The sequence below is a fragment of the Dermacentor andersoni genome, chromosome 1 (genome assembly GCF_023375885.2).
Source record: "Dermacentor andersoni chromosome 1, qqDerAnde1_hic_scaffold, whole genome shotgun sequence".
In the NCBI taxonomy this organism is placed as follows: domain Eukaryota; kingdom Metazoa; phylum Arthropoda; class Arachnida; order Ixodida; family Ixodidae; genus Dermacentor; species Dermacentor andersoni.
The window spans coordinates 14,536,698-14,560,208 of record NC_092814.1 but is presented as its reverse complement, the minus strand read 5'-3'; the positions used below and the strand labels follow the sequence as shown (position 1 = coordinate 14,560,208).

The 23,511-nt window shown below is 43.2% G+C and overlaps 1 protein-coding gene and 1 long non-coding RNA gene across 9 annotated transcripts in view; one reads left to right on the top strand and one right to left on the bottom strand.

The window, feature by feature from the left end:
• The window catches only part of LOC140215545 (uncharacterized), a 96,151-nt gene extending 84,818 nt beyond the window's left edge, over nucleotides 1-11,333 (bottom strand). For all 8 annotated transcript variants that reach the window (XR_011892411.1, XR_011892409.1, XR_011892412.1 and 5 more), the window contains exons 1-3: nucleotides 11,263-11,333; nucleotides 5,998-6,165; nucleotides 4,567-4,634 (exon numbers count right to left, since the gene is read on the bottom strand). This is a non-coding gene — a long non-coding RNA (uncharacterized lncRNA). The remainder of the gene's footprint in view (nucleotides 1-4,566; nucleotides 4,635-5,997; nucleotides 6,166-11,262) is intronic.
• A 167-nt stretch (nucleotides 11,334-11,500) lies between these two features.
• Nucleotides 11,501-23,511, top strand: part of LOC126545673 (uncharacterized) — a 64,716-nt gene continuing 52,705 nt past the window's right edge. The window contains exons 1-3 of the mRNA XM_050193614.3: nucleotides 11,501-11,901; nucleotides 12,024-12,158; nucleotides 12,571-12,735. Of these exons, the coding sequence (XP_050049571.1) occupies nucleotides 11,808-11,901; nucleotides 12,024-12,158; nucleotides 12,571-12,735 (394 nt within the window). The 5' untranslated portion in view covers nucleotides 11,501-11,807. The remainder of the gene's footprint in view (nucleotides 11,902-12,023; nucleotides 12,159-12,570; nucleotides 12,736-23,511) is intronic.

The window sequence follows — 23,511 nt, the reverse complement described above, 5'->3', positions numbered from 1 at the left end:
GGACAATAGCTACACCACCCGAAAGCCGATTCGCCTGAGTACGGTCGCGCCGTACAACAGTGAAGCCTTTTAAAATGTTTTTGTGCTTTTCACCTAAGTTTGTTTCTTGTAAGCATAAGGCCACAGGAGAGAAGTTACTTAAGATGTCTTTGATGTCACCTAAGTTGTGTAAAAGCCCTCTACAATTCCAATGGATAATAAAAGCCATCTTGAAATTGAAAGGTAAGAAATGGCACTACAGAAAGAATAAGAGGTGAGATGTTAGGTGACATGGATTTAAAAGGCTAATAAAAATGAGCGATAACCTTTAGGTTATCGCTCTCTTATTTTGAGTAGTTATTGGGATTTTGTCCCTCTTACCACACTCAAGAGAGCGCTTGTCCTTCGGTGTCAATGACACCGGAGTTTTTGTGTCGACCTCTATCGCTCTCTCTGAGGCGCTGGAGGACGGAGAGTTCGGCGCCGAGACACGTGCCTCGGGCCTTAGAGTTCGCTTGATCTTAGGGCCCTGCGGGACTGGTGTTTGCAGGGCCTTGGAAGAGGATGGAGCAGCGTCGACTGCTTCCATCACACGGGCGGGAGGAGTCACTGCGGCACCACTGCGCGTGGGCTCGGAGGACTCCGGAGGCCTCTGTGACGCTGCCCCCGACTGCGTCACATCGCCGTAACTTCTTCGCGGAAGATACGATAGCCGCTTTCTGGCTTCAAACAACAATATTTTTTCTTTCACAGTTAGTGCAATTACTTCCTTTTCCTTTTTCCAGCATGGGCAAGACCGCGAGTAGGCTGGATGGTCTCCTTTGCAGTTAATACAATGTGGGGAAGAAGTGCAGTTTTCAGATTGATGATCGTTTGAGCTGCATTTAGCACAGGTTGTTTGGCCTTGGCATGCATGTGAAGCATGTCCGAACCTTTGGCACTTGAAACACCGTCTTGGGTTTGGGATATATGGTCTCACGTTTACTTTTACATAGCCTGCATTCAGAGAGGTAGGCATTTCGCTTGTTCCAAATGTAAGTATGACATGTTTTGTTGGGATCTCTTGGTCATTTCTGCGGATGACTATTCTTTGTACTTTTGTCACGTTTTGCTCCTGGAAACCCTCAAGGAGTTCCACATCACTCAGGCCAATTAAGTTTTCCTCTGATATCACACCTCGGCTTGTGTTCAGTGTTCTATGCGGTGAAATTGTCACTGTGGCGTCGCCAATACTGGTAAGTTCCGATAGCTTTTGCGCTTGATCTTTATCATTTAGTTCTAGGAGTAGGTCCCTGCTAGACATTTTTGAAGCTTTATATGTAGTTCCGATTTTGTCTTTGAGACACTTGGCCACCAGAAAGGGAGATAGCTTTCTTACTGGTATGTTATTTTCACTGTGGACGACATAGTATTTGGGAAATGACGGGGCGTTGCTCCGAAAGGAGAACTGGAACGGTGCCTCGGTGCGCCACCTTTTCAGACGCCGATCATAGACAGAAGTTTGCGCTGCCATAAGAAAATTTGTTTGTTCGGCAACAGCGCCGACCGCCCACCACGGAGCCCAACAAGGGGACGTGGCAGCGCTTGTATAAAAGCCTGTCAGACGCCAGTCGTATGCCATCACTATAACCAAATATGGTGTACCCAAGGTGGGATAGCCACACAAGGTTAACCCTTGCCGCCAAGGAGAAAGGAAGTAAACAGAAGAGAGAAGAAGATAGGAAAGGCCAGAGAGTGAGAGAGAAAGACGAAGATTCGAGGAGAAAGAGACAGGAAGAGGCGACTGCCGATTTCCCCCGGGTGGGTCAGGTCCGGGGGTGCCGTCTACGTGAAGCAGAGGCCAAAGAGGTGTGTTGCCTTCGCCGGGGGGCCTTAAAGGTCCAAACACCCGGTATCGGCTCAACCCCCAGGATTCCCCTTTCCCCGACACGGCTAAACTGCGCACAGCTACACGCGGGAGGGGCCAACTCTCGTGTGCTCGGGTACGTGGTGTTGCAACACACCAAACACCTGCTGACGCAGACGCCCCTGTGGGGATTTCAAAAATGCTGGTGACGGAAGAAAGATGCAGAGAACAGCCTCTGGATGCAGTCCAGGTTTTTTTTCGGGTGGTCCAGGATTACCTCGCCTCTAAACTTGCCGTAGTATTTATCCCGTCTCATCATGTTGCTCGTGAAGTGCTTCTCACAGACGTAATCTCTCCATGTGAGCTGGCGGCCGCCCCAGGAATCGCCGCAGCCCTTGGTCGCAGACTTTCAAGGTCATTCGAAGCTTTGATTATGCTCACCTTTTCCCTCCAAGAGTTGTACTCGGTTTTGCAGTTTTCAACGAAACACTTGCGTCCCATCTTACGCTAGCAAATTCTGAAGAAGAGCAATTGCGCGTAGCAGTGCTGTTAGTATTACGGTCCTCTAACAGAAACTGATAAGAACTGTTGGTGTTTGACTTGTAAGGGTGCAGAAACACAACGTTACAGTGTGCCCACTGAAGCGAACGTCCATGTCGTCTGTTTGTCGTCTGGTTTGAGCGGAAGACGCGGGTGCCGCCGAAGAGAGTGCGCCCGAGCTGTCCGCCCAGCGCCTGCTTTTTTTTTTTTTGTCCCCGCTACGGTTTGCACGACGCGCCGCCCACTGCATGCGCGCCCGTCGGCGTATGCTATTTTTTTTACTTTATCTGGTCGCAAGCGCGCGCCCTCGCTAACAGGAGTTTGAATTCCTACATGTTCTTCCTCCGTGCATCACACCTACCCGACTACTATTTAAAACGCCAGCTGCTAGCTGAACCTTCCAGTGGGCATGTTAGAGCAGCAGGAATGCAGCCGGCCATACACCCGTTCCTTTTCTTGGTGCGGTTCGCTGCACTTTCATCGGGATGGACCAGCTGCCCGACGGTGACCAGACGACTTGCTGTGATGCTTTCAGCTTTGCACTGCGCAACTGCGTCGCCAGACCAACTTCACAGAACCAGAATGGCGTCATCCATATCTGATGCATTGTCAAACACCCAATGTTCTGCTATGGCGTCTAATGCTCGATGCGCAATACTGGAAATGTTCATCTACGCAAGAGTCTGGAAACGACTAAATACCGTACTGCAAGGCGACCCCAAAGAGGAATCAATTTTATCAATCACCAATAGAGGCGAGACATTAACAGATACCCAATTAGCAGATTCCTCTAACGAGTACTTCACATCATTAGTCAAGAGTAAGCACGATCCCAAATGCCTTGAGTACTTAACAACACAAATAATTGATAGTGCATTTTTGTTTCCCACTACGGTGCACGAAATTGTAAGTTCCGTCATGTCCCTGCGAAATAGTATGTGTACTGATGCTGATGACTTCCAGATACAACCTGTAAAATATGCCATCAATATAATCGCACCTATCTTAGAACATGTAGTCAACTTTAGGTTTTCCATCGGCACTTTCCCCAAAGGACTTCAGACATCAAAAGTGTCAGTGGTATTCAAGGGCGGTGATATTAACGACTTCTCTAATTACAGGCCAATTTCAATTATTCCCATGTTTTCAAAATGCATTGAAAAGTTGATATATGAACGCATGTCCAGCTTTACAATAAAGCACAGCATTATCACGCCATGTCAGTACAGTTTTAAGAGAGGTTGCTCAACCGAAACGGCCCTTCTCAGCCAAAAAGAACACATTTTGCAGTCCTTTGAAAATCGACTATGCACACTAGGCATATTCGTTGATTACTCTAAAGCATTCGACTCAATTAATCACCAGTCTTTACTTGAGAAACTGGAACATTATGGCTTTAGAGGCGCTTTCCTAACACTTCTCACATTGTATTTTCATCATCGTCGGCAGCAAACCACTGTTAACGGTTTTCTATACGAAGTAAAACCAATTCATGCTGGTGTGCCTCAAGGCAGTATTTTAGGCCCATTACTCTTCAACATATATGTGAACGATATAGTAAACATAGACAGAAACGAAAAATTTATTATATACGCCGACGATACAAGTATTTTCATAAGAGGGTGTGATCCGTCTAGCCTCATAGAAAAAGGCAACGTGGTGTTAAATAAACTTCACGCTTGGAGTGTCACTAACTCATTAAACTTACATGCTGCAAAGACGAAAGCAGTTTCATTTCGCCCTCAGCACAAAGCACTCAACATAACCAGTAGTCTAAAAATTGGGTCAGCAGATATACCAATATCACGCGAAGCTAAAAGCCTTGGTGTCGTTTTTGAAGAACACATGACGCGGACAGTTCAAGTAAATGAAACATTAAATAAAATTTCAAAAACTGTAGGGGTTTTGTGCAAATATCGCCACATCTTGCCTCAAAATATAAAATTGCTAATTTACAAATCCCTGTTTTTGTCGAAATTATTGTACTGCTATTTAGTCTGGGGCACGACAACACAAACAAACACTCAGAAACTACACAAACTTCAAAAGAAGGCCCTTCGCAACACCGTTAATGCTGCATACGACACACACATGGAACGAATCTTTAAGGCCCTAAATTTATTACCAGTAAATGAACTTTACCCTATAATGTTAAATAAACACTATAAATTGGAAGTGAAAAATAACAATTCATTTCTTACTGAATTGTCCAGACTACGCCGGCTTGAGCATGCCCGTACATTGAGAATGTGTGAGCTTTGGAAGGTGCCTAGAACACGTACAAAGTACGGCACTTAGATGTTAAAATACCTGATACCTGCGCTGCTTAATAATCCAGAGTTCCAAATATAACACAATGCCACACCTAATTGCTTTATTTGCTTTGCTGTGACGTTCTATTTATCGGTGCTTTTTGCTTTCACAATAGAATGTGTAATCTCATGCAGTATTCATGTACTCATGTGACCCTGTCGTGTGTTCAAGCATATTTCTTTCTTATTCTATTATTTACTTTTACACAATGATTTGTTATGCTTCTTTTACTAGTATTTATGACAATAGCAGCTGATTTAAGACCGTAAAAAAAAAATATACACCTGACATCTGTACACTGTTCGGTTTATTTATGTTGGCGTGCTGTATTTGTTATGCACCTTGTCTGCCAGTATTCGGGGGTGCAGACCTCGTCAAGCCTGATGAATGGCTTTTTGTCTGTACCCACCAAATGTCTTTGATACTGAAATAAAAATGATTGATTGATTGATTGAGTTCTGCTTCCTCATATTGATGCTTCACTATCGTCAGTGCCATCACACCTACCAGACTATTTAAAACACCAGCTGCTAGCTGAACCTTCCAAAGGGCATGTTGGAGCAGCAGGGATGCAGCCGGCCATAAACCCATTTCATTTCTTGGTGCAGGTTGGTGAAGCTCCTTCTCATTATTGTGAAAAATCGAACAATGTGTTTCTGCTGCTCCTACCATGCCCCAGTGTTTTTTTACACCATTACTTCTGACTGTTTCAATGTTATCAAACTGCTAATATTGTGTGGGGACATAGAAGAAAACCCTGGACCTGATGACCTGAATTTACCACCGGAGTTGGCAGTTGTTAAAACTATTGTTGCACATGTTGACTCGCGTCATGATGAACTAAGGATAATGCTTGACGACGTCAAAAAAAGTCAAATCACCCTAGAACAAACTGTGTCTGACATTAACGCTAGACTTGCCATCGTAGAGGACCTGCAACAAGTAGTTGTAGACACAGTTTGCGAAGTAGGTGCCAAACTTCGGAGCAGGCTAGATGATTTTGAATACCACGCATGTAGGTAGAACCTAATTTTTTACGGTCTTGCTGACTCGTCAAGTGAATCCTGGGCTCAATCGGAAGAAAAAGTTAAAGCTCTTGTATGCAGTAGCTTAGGTATGCAGTTATCATCTGATAGTATATCTCGAGCCCATAGATTAGGAGCATACGTAGCTGCTAAATGTCAACCAATAATTGTAAAATTTACAAGCTTTAAAACAAAAGATGCTATATTTTCTAATAAGGGCAAGCTTAAAGGATCAGGTGCAAGCATTTCTGCATACTTCTGCAACGCAGCCCGTAATTGCCGAAAGAAACTTACCGAGTATGGCAAGGCAAGCGGACAGCCCTTTTCCTTGCGACACAATAGAATGTTCATAAAAAAAAATGCTTCATGTACTCCTCGCAAACCAATACTGTGTACGAAATTCCCCAGATTGCACATCGTTCGCAGCTTTCATCAATTGCTTCTACGTCACGGCAGGATAACCTGCCAAAGAGATAGCACAAGTCTTCTAAGAGGGGCGTGCCTACCATGGGCAACATATCTTTTGTCTTTACAAACATTAGAAGTGTCATTCAGAAACGAGATAATTTGTCTTCTATCATTGATGATTGTGCTGCAGATGTGGTTGTACTGACAGAAACTTGGCTTTTAAGTAATATCGCTGACAATGAAATTTTACACTGTCACAATGGTTATAAATTCTTTAGATCTGATCGAAGCGGCAGAAAAGGCGGTGGTGTACTTATTGCAGCATCAACGCGTCATTTCTGTCAAGATATTCCAGTCACATTTCCACTAGAAATTGTGTGCACATGCGTTCGTTTCGGACGTCACGAAGTAATTATTTGTACCTGTTACCGTGCACCTCAATCTTGTTCGACGTTCTGCGATTCTTTATATGGCGCTTTGAATAACATTCTTGTACGATACCCAAATTCTCCCTTTCCAGTTTTAGGTGATCTTAATTTCCCAGATATTTTGTGGGATACCAGCCATGGCTTTATTTGTACGCATACTAATCAAAGCTATGATTTTGTTAATCTCTTTCATGATTTCAATTTAACCCAATTAGTAAAAAAAAAACCTACGTGAGTTACTACTACCTCATCAAATGTGCTAGATTTAGTCTTTACTTCGTGTAGGGCTGCTGAGCATGAGGTCACGGGATCGAAGCCTGGCCACGGTGGCCGCATTTTGATGGAGGCAAAATGTGAAAACACCCGTGTACTTAGATTTAGGTGCACGTTAAAGAACTCCAGATGGTCAAAAATTTCCGGAGTCTTCCACTACGGCGTGCCTCATAATCAGAAAGTGGTTTTGGCACGTAAAACCCCATAATTTAATTTAATTTAGTCCTTACTTCAATCCTAGATGTGTTTTCAGCATTTACATATTTGTCTGGGCTAAGTGACCATTGTATCCCTTCACTTTCTTTGCAACTTTCCTTTCAAGCGAGCACTACAGCACAGAAAAATCATAAGAGATTATGCTAGAGCGAATAGCGCCGCCATTGATGTCGAAATTCAATCTTTTTGCTAATCGTTCCTGCGCTTCTACACATATAATAGTGTAGAAGAGAACTGGGCAATTTATAAAACAAGAATGCTTTCCCTTATCGAGAAATATGTGCCTTTGCATAAAATTCACTCCACTGCTCAGCCATCTACTAAACAAGAAAAAAAGAAATTCCAGAAAACCAGTATCAAGTGATATTGCTGAGCGCTGGGCAGCTTATCAAAATTGCGTCTCTGACTACAGGCGTGAACTTGAAACAGCCAAACGCAATTTCTTTTCAAGCACTCTTCCTTCGCTGCTTCGAAATAAACCGCATAAATTTTGGGAAGTGGTTAGCGGTAAACCGAAACAAGATATCCAACTATCTGATGAAACGGGGAACGTCATATCTGATATGTGCTGTGTTGCTCTGCATAACATATTTAAATGTTCGTTTTCTGATGATCAGTCTTTTTCATCACCCGCATTTAATAGCCCCTTGTTTCCAACAATGGATCCCTTAATCATTGACTGCGTTGGAATAACAAAACTCAGAGAATCTAAAGGTATCTGCACCTGGCCCTGATGAAATAACTGTTCAGTTTTTGAAATGCACTGTAGCCAACTCATCTATTTTATCTAAACTTTTCAAGCAGTCTTTAGAATGCGGTGTGCGGCCAAACGACTGGAAGACGGGGAAGGTGGTTCCTATTCCAAAACAAGGTAACCCTTCATGCGCTACCAACTACAGACCCATCTCGTTAATCAGCATTTCCAGGAAACTTCTGGAACACATCATTTTCTCTAATCTCGTGCTTTTCCTTGAATCTAAGAACTTTTTTAGCAAATATAAGCATGGTTTCCGAAAAGATTTTTCATGTCAGACACAACTATTCATGTTAACTCATGACCTGTTCTCATCTCTAGAAAGAGGTTCTTCCATTGATTGTCTCTTTTTAGACTTTGAAAAAGCTTTTGACAGAGTATACCATCGTCTCCTTCTTCAGAAATTAGGCAGACTTAACCTTAACCCTCATTTACTTAAGTGGATTGAATGCTTTCTCAACAAACAAACTCAGTTCATATCCGCTAACAATTCCGTTTCACCAACCTGTTTCATAACTTCCGGTGTGCCACAAGGCTCAGTTCCTGGGCCTCTCTTATTTCTTATTTACATTAACGATCAGCTGGAGAAATTGACATCTAACATCCGTCTTTATGCTGATGACTCTGTTATTTATCGTGAAGTAACTAACCGAGATGATTCCTTTTTACTTCAATCTGACCTTAACACCATTTCTTCGTGGTGTAACCAGCGGTTAATGAAATTAAATGTCAACAAATGTAAAATGATCTAATTTTCTCGCAGTAGTGCTGTTTCTATATCTTCATACAAAATTAACAACTCTACTCTGTCCTCTGTCACTTTCTATAAATATTTAGGTGTTCACATTACTAACATTCTGTCATGGCAAACTCACATTGAATACGTGGCAAACTCTGCCAATTGAACACTAGGTTTTTTTATGTCGCAATTTTTCTCGCGTGCTCTCTTCCCTAAAACTTACATTATATGAAACATTAGTAAGGTCTAAACTAGAGTACGCTTCAACAATTTGGGATCCATCTACAGCACAGCTAACATACTTACTTGAAGCAATTCAGAACCGCTTTGCACGTTTCATTGTGCGCACTCCAGAACAAATCTTAACACGTTTTTAAATTCCTAAATGTGCATATTATTTGCTCCTAATCAAGTCAATAATATTATAATCTAAACATTTTATTCATTACAATAAAATAATTATGCAGCGTGTGCCACAAAACCTGGCAGTAAGCAAACCTGGGCGTCGCAGCAGTCGCTATGGATAGCTTTTTTAAACATTAGAGGAGCCTATGATAATGTAAACCGAGAAAAGTTATGGAGCCAGTTGAAGGAATATGGTCTAGATAGAAAGTTGGTTGGATTCCTACAAGTTTATACAGATAATGAGGTAGAGATAACATGGGAGGGGGAAACTACAAAGCCAGCTAAAATAAGAAGTGGTCTCAGGCAGGGCTGTCCATTGTCACCCCTGCTTTTTATGATTTACATTAGTCAAGTGGAAAAGAGGCTAGAACAGAGCACAATAGGAACCGACATAAGCTATATGCTGTAAGGGCAGAAGGTAGCTCAAGTACTAGCCAGACTGATGTATGCAGATGATATTGTACTGCTTGCTGACACCCGAGTAGGGCAACAGGAACTAATGAGCATATGTGGAGAGGAGGGAGAAAAATTGGGACTGCAATTCAGTAGAGAGAAGTCTGGGATAATAGTATACAATGAAGGGGGGAACCATTGGAAATACAAGGCACTAACATTGATCATGCTGAAAAATACAAGTATTTGGGCATATGGCTAAACGAGGGCAAAAAGTATTTGGAAGAACATGAAAAAATTATGATTGAAAAAGAGAAAAGAAACTCAGCTGTAATGAAACACAAAGCACTATGGAACTATAATAGGTACGAGGTGGTTAGAGGGCTATGGAAAGGGGTTATGGTACCTGGCCTCACATTCGGAAATTCAGTACTGTGCATGAAATCAGAAGTTCAGGCATGCATGGAAACAAGACAGAGAAAAGTGTAGGCAGGTTGGCCTTAGGAGCGCACGGGAACACCCCAAATGATGGAGTGCAGGGGGACATGGGATGGACATCATTCGAAGGTAGAGAGGCAATAAGTAAGCTAAAATATGAACAGAGACTCGCAGCCCTGGGGGAAAAAAGGTGGGCGGGAAAAGTGTACAAATATCTATACATGAAAAGTTTGAACACCAAGTGGACACTCAGAACTAAGAAGCTGAGGATTAGATACCTACAGCTGAGGGAGGGGGTCCAACATGGTTCTAGAGTGGGAAAGGAGGTGAAGGAGACGGAAAGAAAAAGGTGGGATGAAAGAATGCTCGGAAAGCCAGTGCTAGCTATGTATAGGACACAAAAACAGGAGATAAAGAGAGAGCTCTTATTTGATAACTCGCGGAGCAGCTCACTACTATTCGAAGCTAGGACAGGGGTTTTGAGAACGAAAACATACAGGGCTAAACTTGAAGACGTGGACCTTTTATGCACAGCTTGCGGAGCCGAAATTGAGACCACAGAGCATATAGTGCCGAGATGCACAGAACTTCGCCCGACTCTGGCTGGGGGAACAGTGACAGATATGGAGGGGGCATTACGTTTTCCCGGGGAACGAGGGCAAATAGACGAGAAAAGAGTGGCAGTAACGAAGGGGAGGCTAGAGGATTGATGGAGGAAGTCAAGGGAGCGTTAATACCATAAATCAGGGAGCTTGTTTTCTATATGTATGTTTTCTATACTATCTTCGATATTTATTTTGGGATGAGGAGGAGAGTGAAAACTAGTTTAAGGAGAAGGGGATATAAAGAAAACAAATAGGAGGGGGAGTAAAAGGCTAGGTGGCGCCAGCCGCCGCCCGTTATAAAGGGTGTAGCCGCCATTTATGCACCGATTTTCGTCGTTCCAGTCGCAGCATGTGAAACAGCTTTCAGGCCGCTGCCGCGTCTTAATCGTTTAACTGCGTCAGGAAAACGTGTAGGTAAGCGTGGAGCAGCAGGCACGGCGGCACTGGCTGTTGTTGGGAAAATTCTCAAGATACGCTCTTCCGCGCAGTGATGCCATTTGTCTTATTAAAAAGAATGCAGGTGATGATTAATTCATGTGCAGCAAGGCTGTAAAAAAGCAGTAGCACAGCTGTTCTTAGTCATGATCCTTAGAAAAAAAGCGCGATATAACACGATATGACGGAACAGTTGTCATGCCAGTGTTTTCTTCCGTCCTCGTTCTTTCGCACATATTTCCCTGAACTAGACTACTGAATGATTCTGGACACGCACTGACGATCCTGACACTCACATGAGCAACTCTATTATGGGATGCCACGGTCCATTGCACTGGCTAGCTGCAATTTGACGCGGCCACGAGGCAACATATGCACGCAAAGTACCTAACGGTAACGCATCAAACAGCTGACAGCCCTAACCTTTTATTACACGCATATATAGTGGAAATATGTATTACTCACGCTGTAAGAGGGCGCGGAATAAGAACGACTTCGCAATGCGACCGGTCCCGCAAGACAGACGCCATGTAAACGGTCGGATGTGACATCATGGGTTATAGCGGACATGACGTCATAAGTAAACGTAGACGTACTGCCCCCCCCCCCCTTTTGTGTGCTATGACCTGCTCGCAGCAGTCACCAGCCTAATATACATAGAAAACCACACCTCATATACACGCACACGCATAGTACACGAGCTAATCACACCAAGAATGCTTCGCTTTACTTTGATGTCAACTGGAGTTGAGTGTTCTTTCTTTCTTTGTACCTTCCCTATTAGGGACAAATGTAGGGAAAGCAGCGCAAAGGGCTCGACAGGGCGGAATACGAAGCGGTGGATGAAAATGCTCGTTCAGGTCGAATCAGCATGCGTCTTGACCTCTTGTGATGCAGCGGAACTAACGTAACTAATTCATGAGCGAGACTTTGTTATGTATTCGTCCTGGATACTTTCTAGCGCGTCTGAACAAAGTGTTCCGTGATAAACGCCGTCTAGCTTGTAACGAATGGCGATAAGCGTAACAAACCACCTTTTGGCTAGCGTGTTGGTGTTTTGGTCACCCGTCATTTCTAACGTGCAAAACCGTACGGACCCAGCAGGTAATTCTACGCTTTATAACTGTCTGATACCAGCCGCAGTTCCCCACGTTTAGTGAAATTACGTTTTCGGCAGCGCGATGGGAACTTTTGCGGATAATTGCATTGACGGTGCTGTTTTTCAGATTACGGCAAACCTTGTAACAAATCCGAACACTGCAGCTCGCTTGGACCCGAGTTTTGGTGCCACCCTGAACACCGCAACTGCACCTGCAAAGGAGCTTTGCTTTGGTTCGTCAGCCTGCATCGGTGCACTGAAGGTTGTTTCTCGGCTGTTGCATAGTTTCTCGCGTCGCGACGAGTATTTTCCTTGTAACTCTACTTGTTTGCTAAAAAGAAGAAGAAAAAAAATATTTTCCAGAAAAGTTTTTTTTGTTCTTTTACTGTCGTCCACTCAGTGAGTTACCCATACAAGGTTATTGTTTTATGTTAAGCAAAGCCTTGCAGTGCACGCTGCACAACATGAATCCACATTATTTTGTGCGGTTTATCACAAACCCTGCAAGCATATGTGCCAAATGCTACATAAGGGACATGAATAGTTCTTGGTGAAATAACAGTCATTTGTCTCCTACTAACTACTAGAGAGCTCTAGCTTTGCTGTTGTCCGAACTTGCTGCATGCTCACTGCAGTATGTGCATATCAACCTTGCAATGCTCTCTTTTATACAGCAGTGGCTCTGAGAGAAGAATGTGAAGCATCTGAACAGTGCATAGCCTATGATCTGCATAGCTACTGTGGCGAATTTGGTCGTTCCCAGCTGCCACCCAAGATATGTCAGTGCCAGTTTGGCTTCAACATGAAGAACCTAAACAACCAGGCCCGGTGCATTGAAAGTAAGAGCGCATCATTGCATGATCATAGGGGCACCAAAGAGCAGTGTCCCCTCTTTGCCTTTTTAAAGATTTTTCGTTTGAAGGTGTTGTAAAATGTAGCCTACATTTTGTATGTGAGTGAATATTTTGTCGTATAAAAACTGCAGCTAAGTGTGTACATTCTGGTTATCACATGCTGTTTCTTCTCTTGCTAGAAGCTTGTAATCTGTATTCTTACATTTGTGTTGTCCACATGGGATGTTTTCTCTGATCCGAAGTTCATGTTGACTTTGTGACTTACCTTAAGCTAGCCACCTTTGAACTCATGTAGTTTCAGAAGTGCACAAAAAGATTCACCTTCTAGAGCTGACCACGTAGGGGCTTTTGTGGCAGTGGATCGCGCTGGCAATTCTCTTGTTCATCACAGGTGCTGCCAAATAAAATATATCAATAAAATTTGAGTGAGTCGGTATGAATTCATGATGACTACACATTGCAAGGGAACACTACATGGGGGAAAGAAAGGATAGAGCAAGGCACTGTGTCCTGTCTTTTTTTTTTTTTTGTGCATATTGTGTTCCCTTGTGCTGAAATCATTTGGGGAAGCTTACAGCTGTTGTGGGCAAGGTATCAGATTAAAAATTAGATTATGCAGTTTTACGTGCCAAAACCACAATCTGATTGAAGGCATGCCGTAGTGAGGGATTTGGACCACCTGGGGTTCTTTAATGTGCACCTAAATCTAAGTACACAGGTATTTTCGCATTTCGTTGACCATTTCTGTAGGGATGCGGCTTTTGCAATAATAATGCACATTTAGAATGCATGAATATATATATGCATGAATATATGCAGTTTGGAACCTAGAACTCAAGTATGAGTTGTGTCCTTGGGTTAATGGTAATAATTACTCTTGATTCGCCAAACCATTCACAAATACAATATAAAATCACACATGCAACATTTGCACACATAAGGTATAAAAAACTCATACAGCAAATAATAATTTAACAAAGGTGTAGCAACCTTTGTTAAATGTCATACACAGTCATACACAGAGCACTCGGCACTTTTACTACAGGATACATCAATAGATAGTTCATTGATTCTTTCATGAAATATATATGCATGAATATATGCAGTTCGGAACCCAGAACTCAACTATGATTTGTGTCCTTGGGTTAAAGGTAATAATCAGTAATAAGGTAGGAAAATTAAGCGAACAAAGAATTTTCTTGTTTCATATGTCTCAAGCAAATCTTTTCGGATTAGGAGTACATCTGTGAGTAGGACTGTACATGTTATCGGGGAATGTTTATTTAATGCAAGTGATATGCACGCACAACGCTGCTGTTTGAAAATGCAGAGCGACGTTGCTCAAGTTATCCGATCAGGAAGTACGTCACACGACTTAGCAGTTGTGTAAGAAAATTAAAACGGGCCATAATTTGTTTGATGCTGAAGAAGATGTCGATATTGGAGAATATTGCTTATTCTGTTTTAATAATTTTGCTTCCAGTAAGTAAACAATGTTGTGTAGCATTTTCTAAACCCCTATGCTATGTAACAACAGCACTGATTTCATCATTTAGAAGATCGCAGTATTTGTAATACAGTTTAATTCTTCTTTTATTAGCTGTATCTATGGTCCAGTGTCCTTGCTTTTCATCTTTCAAAACTTTTCACACTTCAATAGTTCTCTTAAAGGGCCCCTCACCAGGCCCCATAGCAAATTTTGGTTATACGCTGGAAGTTGTTACATGTCCTCTAGGGAGCTTTCTGCCGCAAAAATTTTTCAAAGCGGCTCATTAATAGCCGAGATAGATGTCAGAGGCCCCGCCTTCTTTTTTTTTCTCCTCGCTTTTTTTTTTCCAGCACTACGCACTTCAGCTAATGGTGTCGTGCGCGAGCTGTTTTCTCATTCACGCAGCGCACGATTTCGCGCTGTGCGCAAGGACACATGACTAACGGTATAATTCAGTGCTACACGAATACTGAGGCAGTACAAGCGGATCGCAGAGCATGATCACATGCTGGAACACGGTAGAAAATGGCATAGTTTCGGTAACTGCGCATGTGACCGCACAACCGTGTGAACAAGCAGACGAAGCAGTTTGTTTCAGTGCGAAGTAAAACAAAAAACATGCAGACTTTCCGTTTGTATGTTTTACTTCCCTAAACTTCAATTCGTCAATTCAAGCAACAGATCACGCAGATAAAAGATGTTGTCTTGAATAATTCTTGAAGTCACGTGTCACCACGAGCGACGTCGCACTGTGGACACCAGTACGTAGGTGCAGGTACATGAGTACGTCATCCTCCGGCTTGGAGTGCGGTGGCTGCGAGGAGAAGGGAAAACGGTGTTCGGTTTGAAATTTCAGACCTTTCCGCAGCACGTAGCGATGTAATACTTTGCAGAAGCGATCGTTGTCGTGCAATGTCGCGCTTGTCAGCTCAAAATGGCCAGACCTGGTGAGGGGCCCTTTAAGCAGAGATACTTTTTTTTTTTTCACTTCCACATCGACCAACTCTCCCAAATTGTCCAGAAAGCTTGCAAATTTGTGCTTGCTTTATAATTTTACAAATTTTTCATGAACCGTTATGAAAAATACTAGTTGCAAGAATGTTTCACTCATTAGTCTTGAACCCTTATGTTGAAGGTCTTCTGAAGATGAAAGGACGCGAGAGTGTGCTTGCTTCAAGCAAGTTTGTTCTTACCAGTTCCAAAAGCAGGAAAAATTGGAAATGAATATGTTGCTGATAAGGTCAGCGTGATCTAAAAACAGCATGTTGCTTGTCTTTTAGTGCTGTTCCAAGATTGCTTCTGCTTTGTGCTGTGCCTCAAGGTAAATCATTGCTAATAAAGTGCATATGTGCCCAAGAAAAGGTGTGCGCTCAGGGCAAGCTTAAGAAAATAAAATAGTGCTTGCAACAAACCCTGCTCCCCTTTATGTCATGTTCGTAGGATTTTTACTAATTCTATAGTTCACAGGTTGGCAAGCATGCACTTGCAAATATATAAGGAAAAAAAAAAAGCTTAGCTTTCCTTTCTTTTTCTCTTCAAGGGTACACTTAGTTGAGTGATTATTTACACTGCACTTTTTTTGTTTGGATTTGAAGTTTTTCAAGTTATTGCTGTGGTCCTATGTTTGTTTAATTGCTGTAATGGTAAACAATGAAAAAATAGCGTTGAGGTGGTGTCATCATGAGGTCAACCATCATAGGGACCAGGAACTCAGCTAACATTTTTAAAGTATGGTGACAAGCATTGCCAAGTAATAACACCATCGACTTTACGGTGCCTGCATGACTTTTACTTCAGTGGTTACTAAATACAATAAGCGGTTCAGCTGACTACTCGCACTTCAAACATAGCAAGACTGGTAAAAAACCACTAGTTTCACATATATTGATCACAAATGACTTGTAATAAGCAGATGGTGTACTTTTTATACTCATATTTATGAACACTAGTTTATTTGTCAAATCCATGCTCCCATAGTACTGTATGATTACGAAATTCCGCTCTATAATTCTCAACCTGTTTCATTTTTCTCTTACCAAAACCTCATGGAATGGCGGCCTTCCTCAGAAACGAATTTTTCACTATCTTCACTTCCAAAGCCGAGTTGGGGTAGCATAGGAAGTTGAGCTAGTTGGCAAGGCAAGAGGCAACACAACCACAAAGCCTTAACGGCTAGCTTAGCTTTCATAGTTAGCACAGCTAGGCTTTGGAGTTAGCTCCAAAAATAGTGCAGAAATGCTGCTGCACCTGCTGTAATGTCGTAGTGTGGAAAAAGAAAAGCAGGGACCTCAAAAAATGAAATGTGTTTTTACTGCTTTAAAGAAATGTTTTTCTCGTTCCCCTTTCTAAAGGTCATGACACGGTCGTCCGACTTCTTAGTGTATCGCTGTAACTGAAACTAGAGGGCCCAATATCGTTATAAACACAAGAAAACTGGGCTCCCAGTGAAAATTTTATCTGAAATTTAAATTTCGAATTGCTTCCTATTAACTCCTCCCACCGAGAGTGACCACCATTTTAGCATGGACTGCGTGACGTCAAGATGTAAAGGGGTACCGCTGTATCATCTGCGTTGAAATAGCTAGAGACCAGATTGCACACTTCGATATGCATGCTGTGGCACCAAACAGTGCTGTAAGGGCATCGCCGGTTGCTTTTCACTCGTGGGACACAAAGCAGCAACAAACCGCTGAGATGCACATGCACGAACAAAACGTTTAGCGGCATATTTCCAGCTTCTGCAATCACATACAGTGTTTGCAGTAAACAAAAGCATGGCCTTCTAGATTGGCTTTTGTTACATGAGGGAGCCAGGCAGTGTTGCTAGATTGCTTTACGGTTCAACTGCAACGTGAAAAAATTCAAATACAAATTTTCTACTGTAATGAACGTGCTCAAATTTTGCCAGCTTGCAGTGGAGCACGTACAGTGTAAGATGCAATGCATAGCTCAAGCTCGAAAATTTGGTGTCATGGCCGCTTCAAGAAGTGGCATAAATTGAATGTGCAGTGAAATTTATTTAAACTACCTTTGGCACAATTAATTATGTCCTGTGTCAAGCCATCAGAATTCTGCAAATATTTACGAAAATGCTTTAAACTATTTCTCTTGCAACCCCTTATTTTTTGTCATTTGAGGGTTTTGTGAAATGAAGGCAATGCAAAAATTAACAGCGGAGGAATTTTATAAGCTATGCAGTGGCAGGCTTTTGTATAAGTCTGCAAGATGCTAAACAGGTATTGAGGCTGTTTAGTGGGACCACTTGTAGATAACAGGAAGTCCCACTCAGAAGCACTGCTTGTTTGGCAGTCACTCTGTAGCCAAGAAAGTGATACGCCAAAACAACAGTACCCACAAAGCAGAAGACAGACAAAGCATGCTTTCCGAGTTGGGACATGACACTCCAGATGAGAAAAAATTTAGAAGCGCAACAACATGGTGGAATACTTAAAGGGACACTAAAGCGAAACAATAAATCAGTTTAGACTAATGAAGCATTGTTTGAGAACCCTGCAGGCAGTCATTTAAAAAAAATAGTTTATTAGATGAGAAAATGAAGGTCCAAGTATCAGTATTTGAATTTCACCCCGAAACCCCAGCGCCAGTACGTCAGCGTGACGTCAGGGATCCCAAAGTATGTTTTCGCATTTGGGCCGCGTTGGCTGAATAAAGGTACCTGAAACTTGCCATGTTTAATATTTGGTTTATTTAGAATACAACGTAGTCAATCTGTACCGCTATATATAATTAGTAGGCTCTAGAAGATGCCATCAAAATCCAAGACGTCACAGCCCCCAGGTGCGGGAACTTACATAGGCGTCGCCACCCGTATTTCGTTCTTGCACTTTTTCTGGCTTACCAAACGTCTTATCGTTGTAAGAGTGGTGTTTTTGGTGTTGTAGAACGGTAATTTACTGATGCAGAAGAAATCATTTTTCACTTTAATGTCCCTTTAAGCTGTGAACTGCTATCCAAAGGGGAATAAACAGTCTGTGTCATTGGGCATAACGAGCTAGTTTTGTTGTTGGTTATTGAGAGAGCAGAGTTAGTTTGTCGTGTATCCATCGGCTGTCTAGCCTCAACCATCTTTTTGTGTGATAAGCTTATTTGTGCAGTGGCATTGCGCTGCCACATTTTGATGTGGGCAAGATGCAAAGATGCTCATGTGCTTTGATATGGGCACACAATATATAACCTCAGTTGGTCAAAATTAATCTAACTATGCGTGCTTCATAATGGGCACGTGAAATGCCAAATTTTTCTTAATGTGCCAACTTTGTCCATCTTCACTTTTGGTTGCCTGAACCACTATGCATGCTTGATAATTTGAGAATCTGAGTTCATATTAGGTTTACAGTATCAAACGACATGTAAATAAGTATACAGAAGTATATAGGGGGACCATCCTGCTAAAACAGCATTAAAACGGTGGTAAACTTAGTTATAACATGAAAATAAATTAGAATTGGCAAGACTATGAGAACTATAAACAATGAACAATTCTAAAAAAGGCAAATGTGATGCTTAATAATTCTGTAAATATATAAGCATTCTTTTTTTGTACCAAATGATGAACAGTGTTTATTTTTGGTGCTCTTTGGCCAGAACTGGCCCTTGCGCCATAAAACCCAATCATCAATCAACAGTGTTTATTATAAAATGGTAGGATGCTCCAAACAGGCAAAGCGCATCAATATGTAGTATGTCGTGCATAGTTAGTCTGTGTTGCAAGTAGTAAAATATTTATGTTTGATGCCAGTGTAGTAGCATTAGTGTTAAAAAGAACAGGGTAATATACACTTGATGGTGATTCACCGACTTGAACTGGACAGCGGAAAGAAGAGCCACTAAGAAGTATTATATTAAATGCGTGAGGAATAACCAAGAGGAGGCACTGCTACAATATTGTTACGATGGGGTGCGTTTATTCAAGATGAAATGATGAAAGGGGAGAAGGGTTGCCACACTGACATCGAGCTGCTCCCAAAGACAAGTGCGCTTCGTCCTCCTCCTCTTCCGTCCTTGCTGTCTCTTTAGCGTAACACTCCTCCCTTCACAGACGAAGCCCACTGGGCGAGTAACTGGTTATGTGCACTCAGAGTCACGGAGATGACAACGCTTCAGGCGGGTGACATGAACAAGCTGCATCTTCTTAGAACGGTAGGCATGAGACACGAGACGAGCAACGGAATAGGTCACAACACTTAGACAATCGGTGATGACGAAAGGCCCAGTGCAATGAGCCAGAAACTTCTGGCATAGGCCAGGCTTGTGAGGTGGTGTTCAAAGCCATATACTATGATCTTGTAGCAGTCCTGGGATGCCAGCCTATGGAGCTGAGCTATGTGACATGCTTCCTCAGCATGGCAGAGAGTTTGGTCGATAGAATAGTCCGCATGAGGAGTAAAAGGAAGAATGGTGTCAAGGAAGCTGCGGAGTGGTCTAACATAAAGAAGACAGAATGGGCTTTAGCCAGTGGTTTCATGCCTTGCACTATTGTAGGCGTATGTGATAAAAGGCAAGATGTCATCCCAGTTTTTGTGCCTGGCATTGACATACATTGAAAGCATGTTGGTCAAAGTTCTGTTGGTGAGCTTGACAAGACCATTTGTCTGCGAATGATATGGGGTCGCGGGACGAAACTGGCAAGCGCAGAGATGCAACAGCTCTTCGACCATGTCGGCCATGAACTGGCGACCACGATCGCTCGCAGTAATCTGAGGGAATACATGGCGCAGTATAATGAAGGACAGGAGGAAACTAGAAAAGTCGATAGCCGTGGCTGTTGGCATCACTGCTGTTTCAGCATAACATGTCAGATGGTCGCCGCAAACTATAACCCAACGGTTGTCATTTGTTGAGTGTGGGAACAGGCTGAGAAGATCCACTCCAACTATTTCGAAAGGAGATGATGGTGGTGTCACAGAGTGAAAGAGTCCGACCGGAGCACTAGTAGGGCACTTGAATTGCTGGCACTTGTCACAACTGCCCACATACCTTTCTATACTCTGTCACATACTAGGTCAGTAGAATCAGCCCTGTATGCACTGGTATGTTCTGGTGAAACCCATGTATCCAGCAGTTGCGTCATTGTGCATAGCAATAGCATGGAGCATGTGTGTTCTCAAATTCTTAAGGACCACTAAGAGAAGGCAGGCACCATGAGTGGCGCAATTCTTTTTGTAGAGCAGGCCATCTTGGATAACAAAGCCATTGTTACTTGTCGGATGAGGAGCTGAAGCGAAGAGGGCATCCAAGCTTCGGTCGTTGCACTGTTCTTTCCAGAAGGTGGCCAGGTCGCGTAAAAGAATGCCGTCGATGGCAGCCAGAAACTCATGGAAATTGTCAGCGTCTCATGCAGTTGTTGGTAGAAGGAGCCTCGAAAGACAGTCGGCGTCCGCATGATGGCGGCCACTCTTGTAGTGGACTGCAAGGTCAAATTCCTGCAAACATAGTGCCATGTCATTGAGCAAGATGGCCAGACGGGTCGCGGAGACCAACCAACCAACATAGTGAATGGTGATCAGCAGCAATCATAAAGTGGCACCCGTATAGATATGGGCAGAACTTATGGACAGCGAAAATGATAGCGAGGCACTCCTGCTTAGTGAAGGTGTAACTCCATTTGGCCTTGCTCAATGAACGGCTGGCATAGGCAATGGCATACTCGGCGTTACCAAAATGCTAGACGAGGACGGTGCCAAGGCTGATTCCAATCGCGTCAGTGTGCAATTCTGTTGTGGCAGATGGGTCAAAATGACGAAGTGTGGGTCCAAAAGGGAGCAGGAACTTCAGTTGACGAAACGAGCAATTGCAATCTGCTATCCAGGTGAAAGGTTTATCCTTGCGCAGTAATGAAGTCAGAGGGTAGGCAGTATCAGCAAAGTTGGGCACGAACGTCGGAAGTACGAGCAAAGACCCAAGAAATTCGTTGGCTCGCATTGTGACTGTGGTTGTTTAAAGTCGCTAACTGCAGCGACCTTTCGTGGGTCTGGTCGCACACAGTTCTTGTCCACTAGATGTCCAAGTACTAGCGCTTCTCATTGGCCAAAGTGACATTTTCTTTAGTTGAGGGTAAGGGGAGGTTGTCATGTCAAGTGCACATCAAAGGGTACATCAAAAGGCACATCCAAACAACAGTGTGCTCTGCGAAAGTGCAGCCAAAAATGATGACATTGTCAAGATAGCCTAAATCTCCCACTTCAGGCTGTGCAGTACCATGTCCATAAATCTTTCAAGTGTCGCAGGCGCATTGCACAAACCGGACGATATGACGTTGAATTCAAACAAGCTGTCTTGTGCCACAAAAGTGGTCTTCTTTTGGTCGGTTGAATGCATGGGTGTCTGCCAGTAGCCCGATTGGAGGTCCACTGATGAAAAGTAGGATCCGGAATGAAGACAAGTCGATAACATCATCAATACGGGGAAGTGGTTACCCATCCTTTTTTGTCACAGAATTGAGACACTGGTAGTCGACACAAAACCTCCAGGATGAGTCTTTCTTTTTCACGAGCATGACCGGCACAGCCTATGGCTAGAGGAATCTTGGATGACTCCCTTGGCTAGCATGTCGTCGACCTGTTGAGTGATGATCTTGCGCTCTGAAGTGGACACGCGGTAAGGCTTCTGCCTTATGGGATGCGCGAACCCCGTGTCGATCCTGTGGCGAGCCCATGTAGTTGGAATGTGGACTTTGTTAGCATATTGCGTGAAATCAAACACTGTAGCATGCTTGCTAAGGACGCTGACCATGACTTGAAGCTGCTCTGAAGACAGTGACTTGTTGATCACTCTTAGAAACAGCAATGAGTCTTCAGGGACACCATGGCGAGCCCCGTGCACTCAGGCTTCGTGTGATTTGTCATCATTTAAAGCATCTGTGTTGAGTGTTTATCAGCTTCATAAGAGGCAAGTCCCATACTGCTGTGTAGCACAACAGGCTGACAGGATAAATTTGACGGCCACAGTGTAGTTGTTCTACAGGCAACGGAGAGGAAGAATCGAGGCGCCGACACCGCAAACGGCAACTCGAACTCTGGATAAGGAATGTGCCGGTAAGACGGCATCTTCAGTGACGGCGAGAGTGCGTGGACAGTTAGCAGGTCGGTTGGCAAGAGGAAAGAGGAAAAGCTCACCGGTACTGTAGTAACAGTGGCACCGCGCTGTTGTAGGAAATCGAGGAATTTTGTGGTGAGTGGATTTAACAAGCACTGCAAAATACATGTCATCGGCAAAATAATGTTCACATTGCACATACCGGTAGGTCATAGCAACTCTCCACTCACAGCATGAAATGTATCAGCGTTATCACAGTGAAACATCACTTTACGGCCTAGTTGGGTTTTGAAATCCAGGCTGATAATGGAAACATGCTAAATCCTTCTATTGTGGTAGTAATCCTTCGCCGTGAACTGATGGTCACAAACACATAGATCCTGATGCTGATCGGATACCGATAGCCCACTGTGCTGCAGCCACTCTGCTCGTCTGCTGCCTTGCAGAGGGACACAATATCGCAGCTTGACATATCGCCGATCGCTACATTTGCAGCCCACAATGTAACAAGGGCGAACCATAGTGCTTGGAAAAAGAAAGCTCGGGACCAATACTGACCGCGCAGCTTATGTCAACATGGAGCGCCTTGTTGCACAAGCAGACGACACTTGCTGGGTGTTGGACGTGCTTGAGTGTAGTGATAAATTGTTGTTTTATATTCTCTTTCTGTTACTTTTCTTTTTATAGAAGCAAATTAACTAACATTCCAACTATTATGAACAATATTTCTTAACCATAAAGTTGAAAAAATTATCGATGATGTGACCTGGGTAGCCACTCGGATAGCTCGCCCTATTGATGTCAGTTCGGCCAAACACGTCAATAGGTATGGGGTGGCTGAAAACTCAGGGGAGCATCACCACTGCAATCGGTAGCAATGCACATTTCTAAAACCTTATAATAAATTACATGCTTTACGAAGCGTGCTTAAATGTGTCGCTTCATGATCGGAAAGACCTACCCTAACAAATCCGTAAATTTGTACAAAATCATCAAAATTGTTTCAGGGTCCCTTTAACAGGTGCTGGGACACATAAATCCGGCACTTTACCTTCTGAGGAGTAAGGTGCACCCAGTAGAACATTATGTGCAGAAAAAGAATGTGGGAACAGAATCTGAACTTCTTTATTCTTTGCTGCGAACATATAAACCATAAAACTGAATGAACCAGGGTGCAAGCAGTCTCTTGACCTGTGGCTCTGAAACTTGGATGCAAA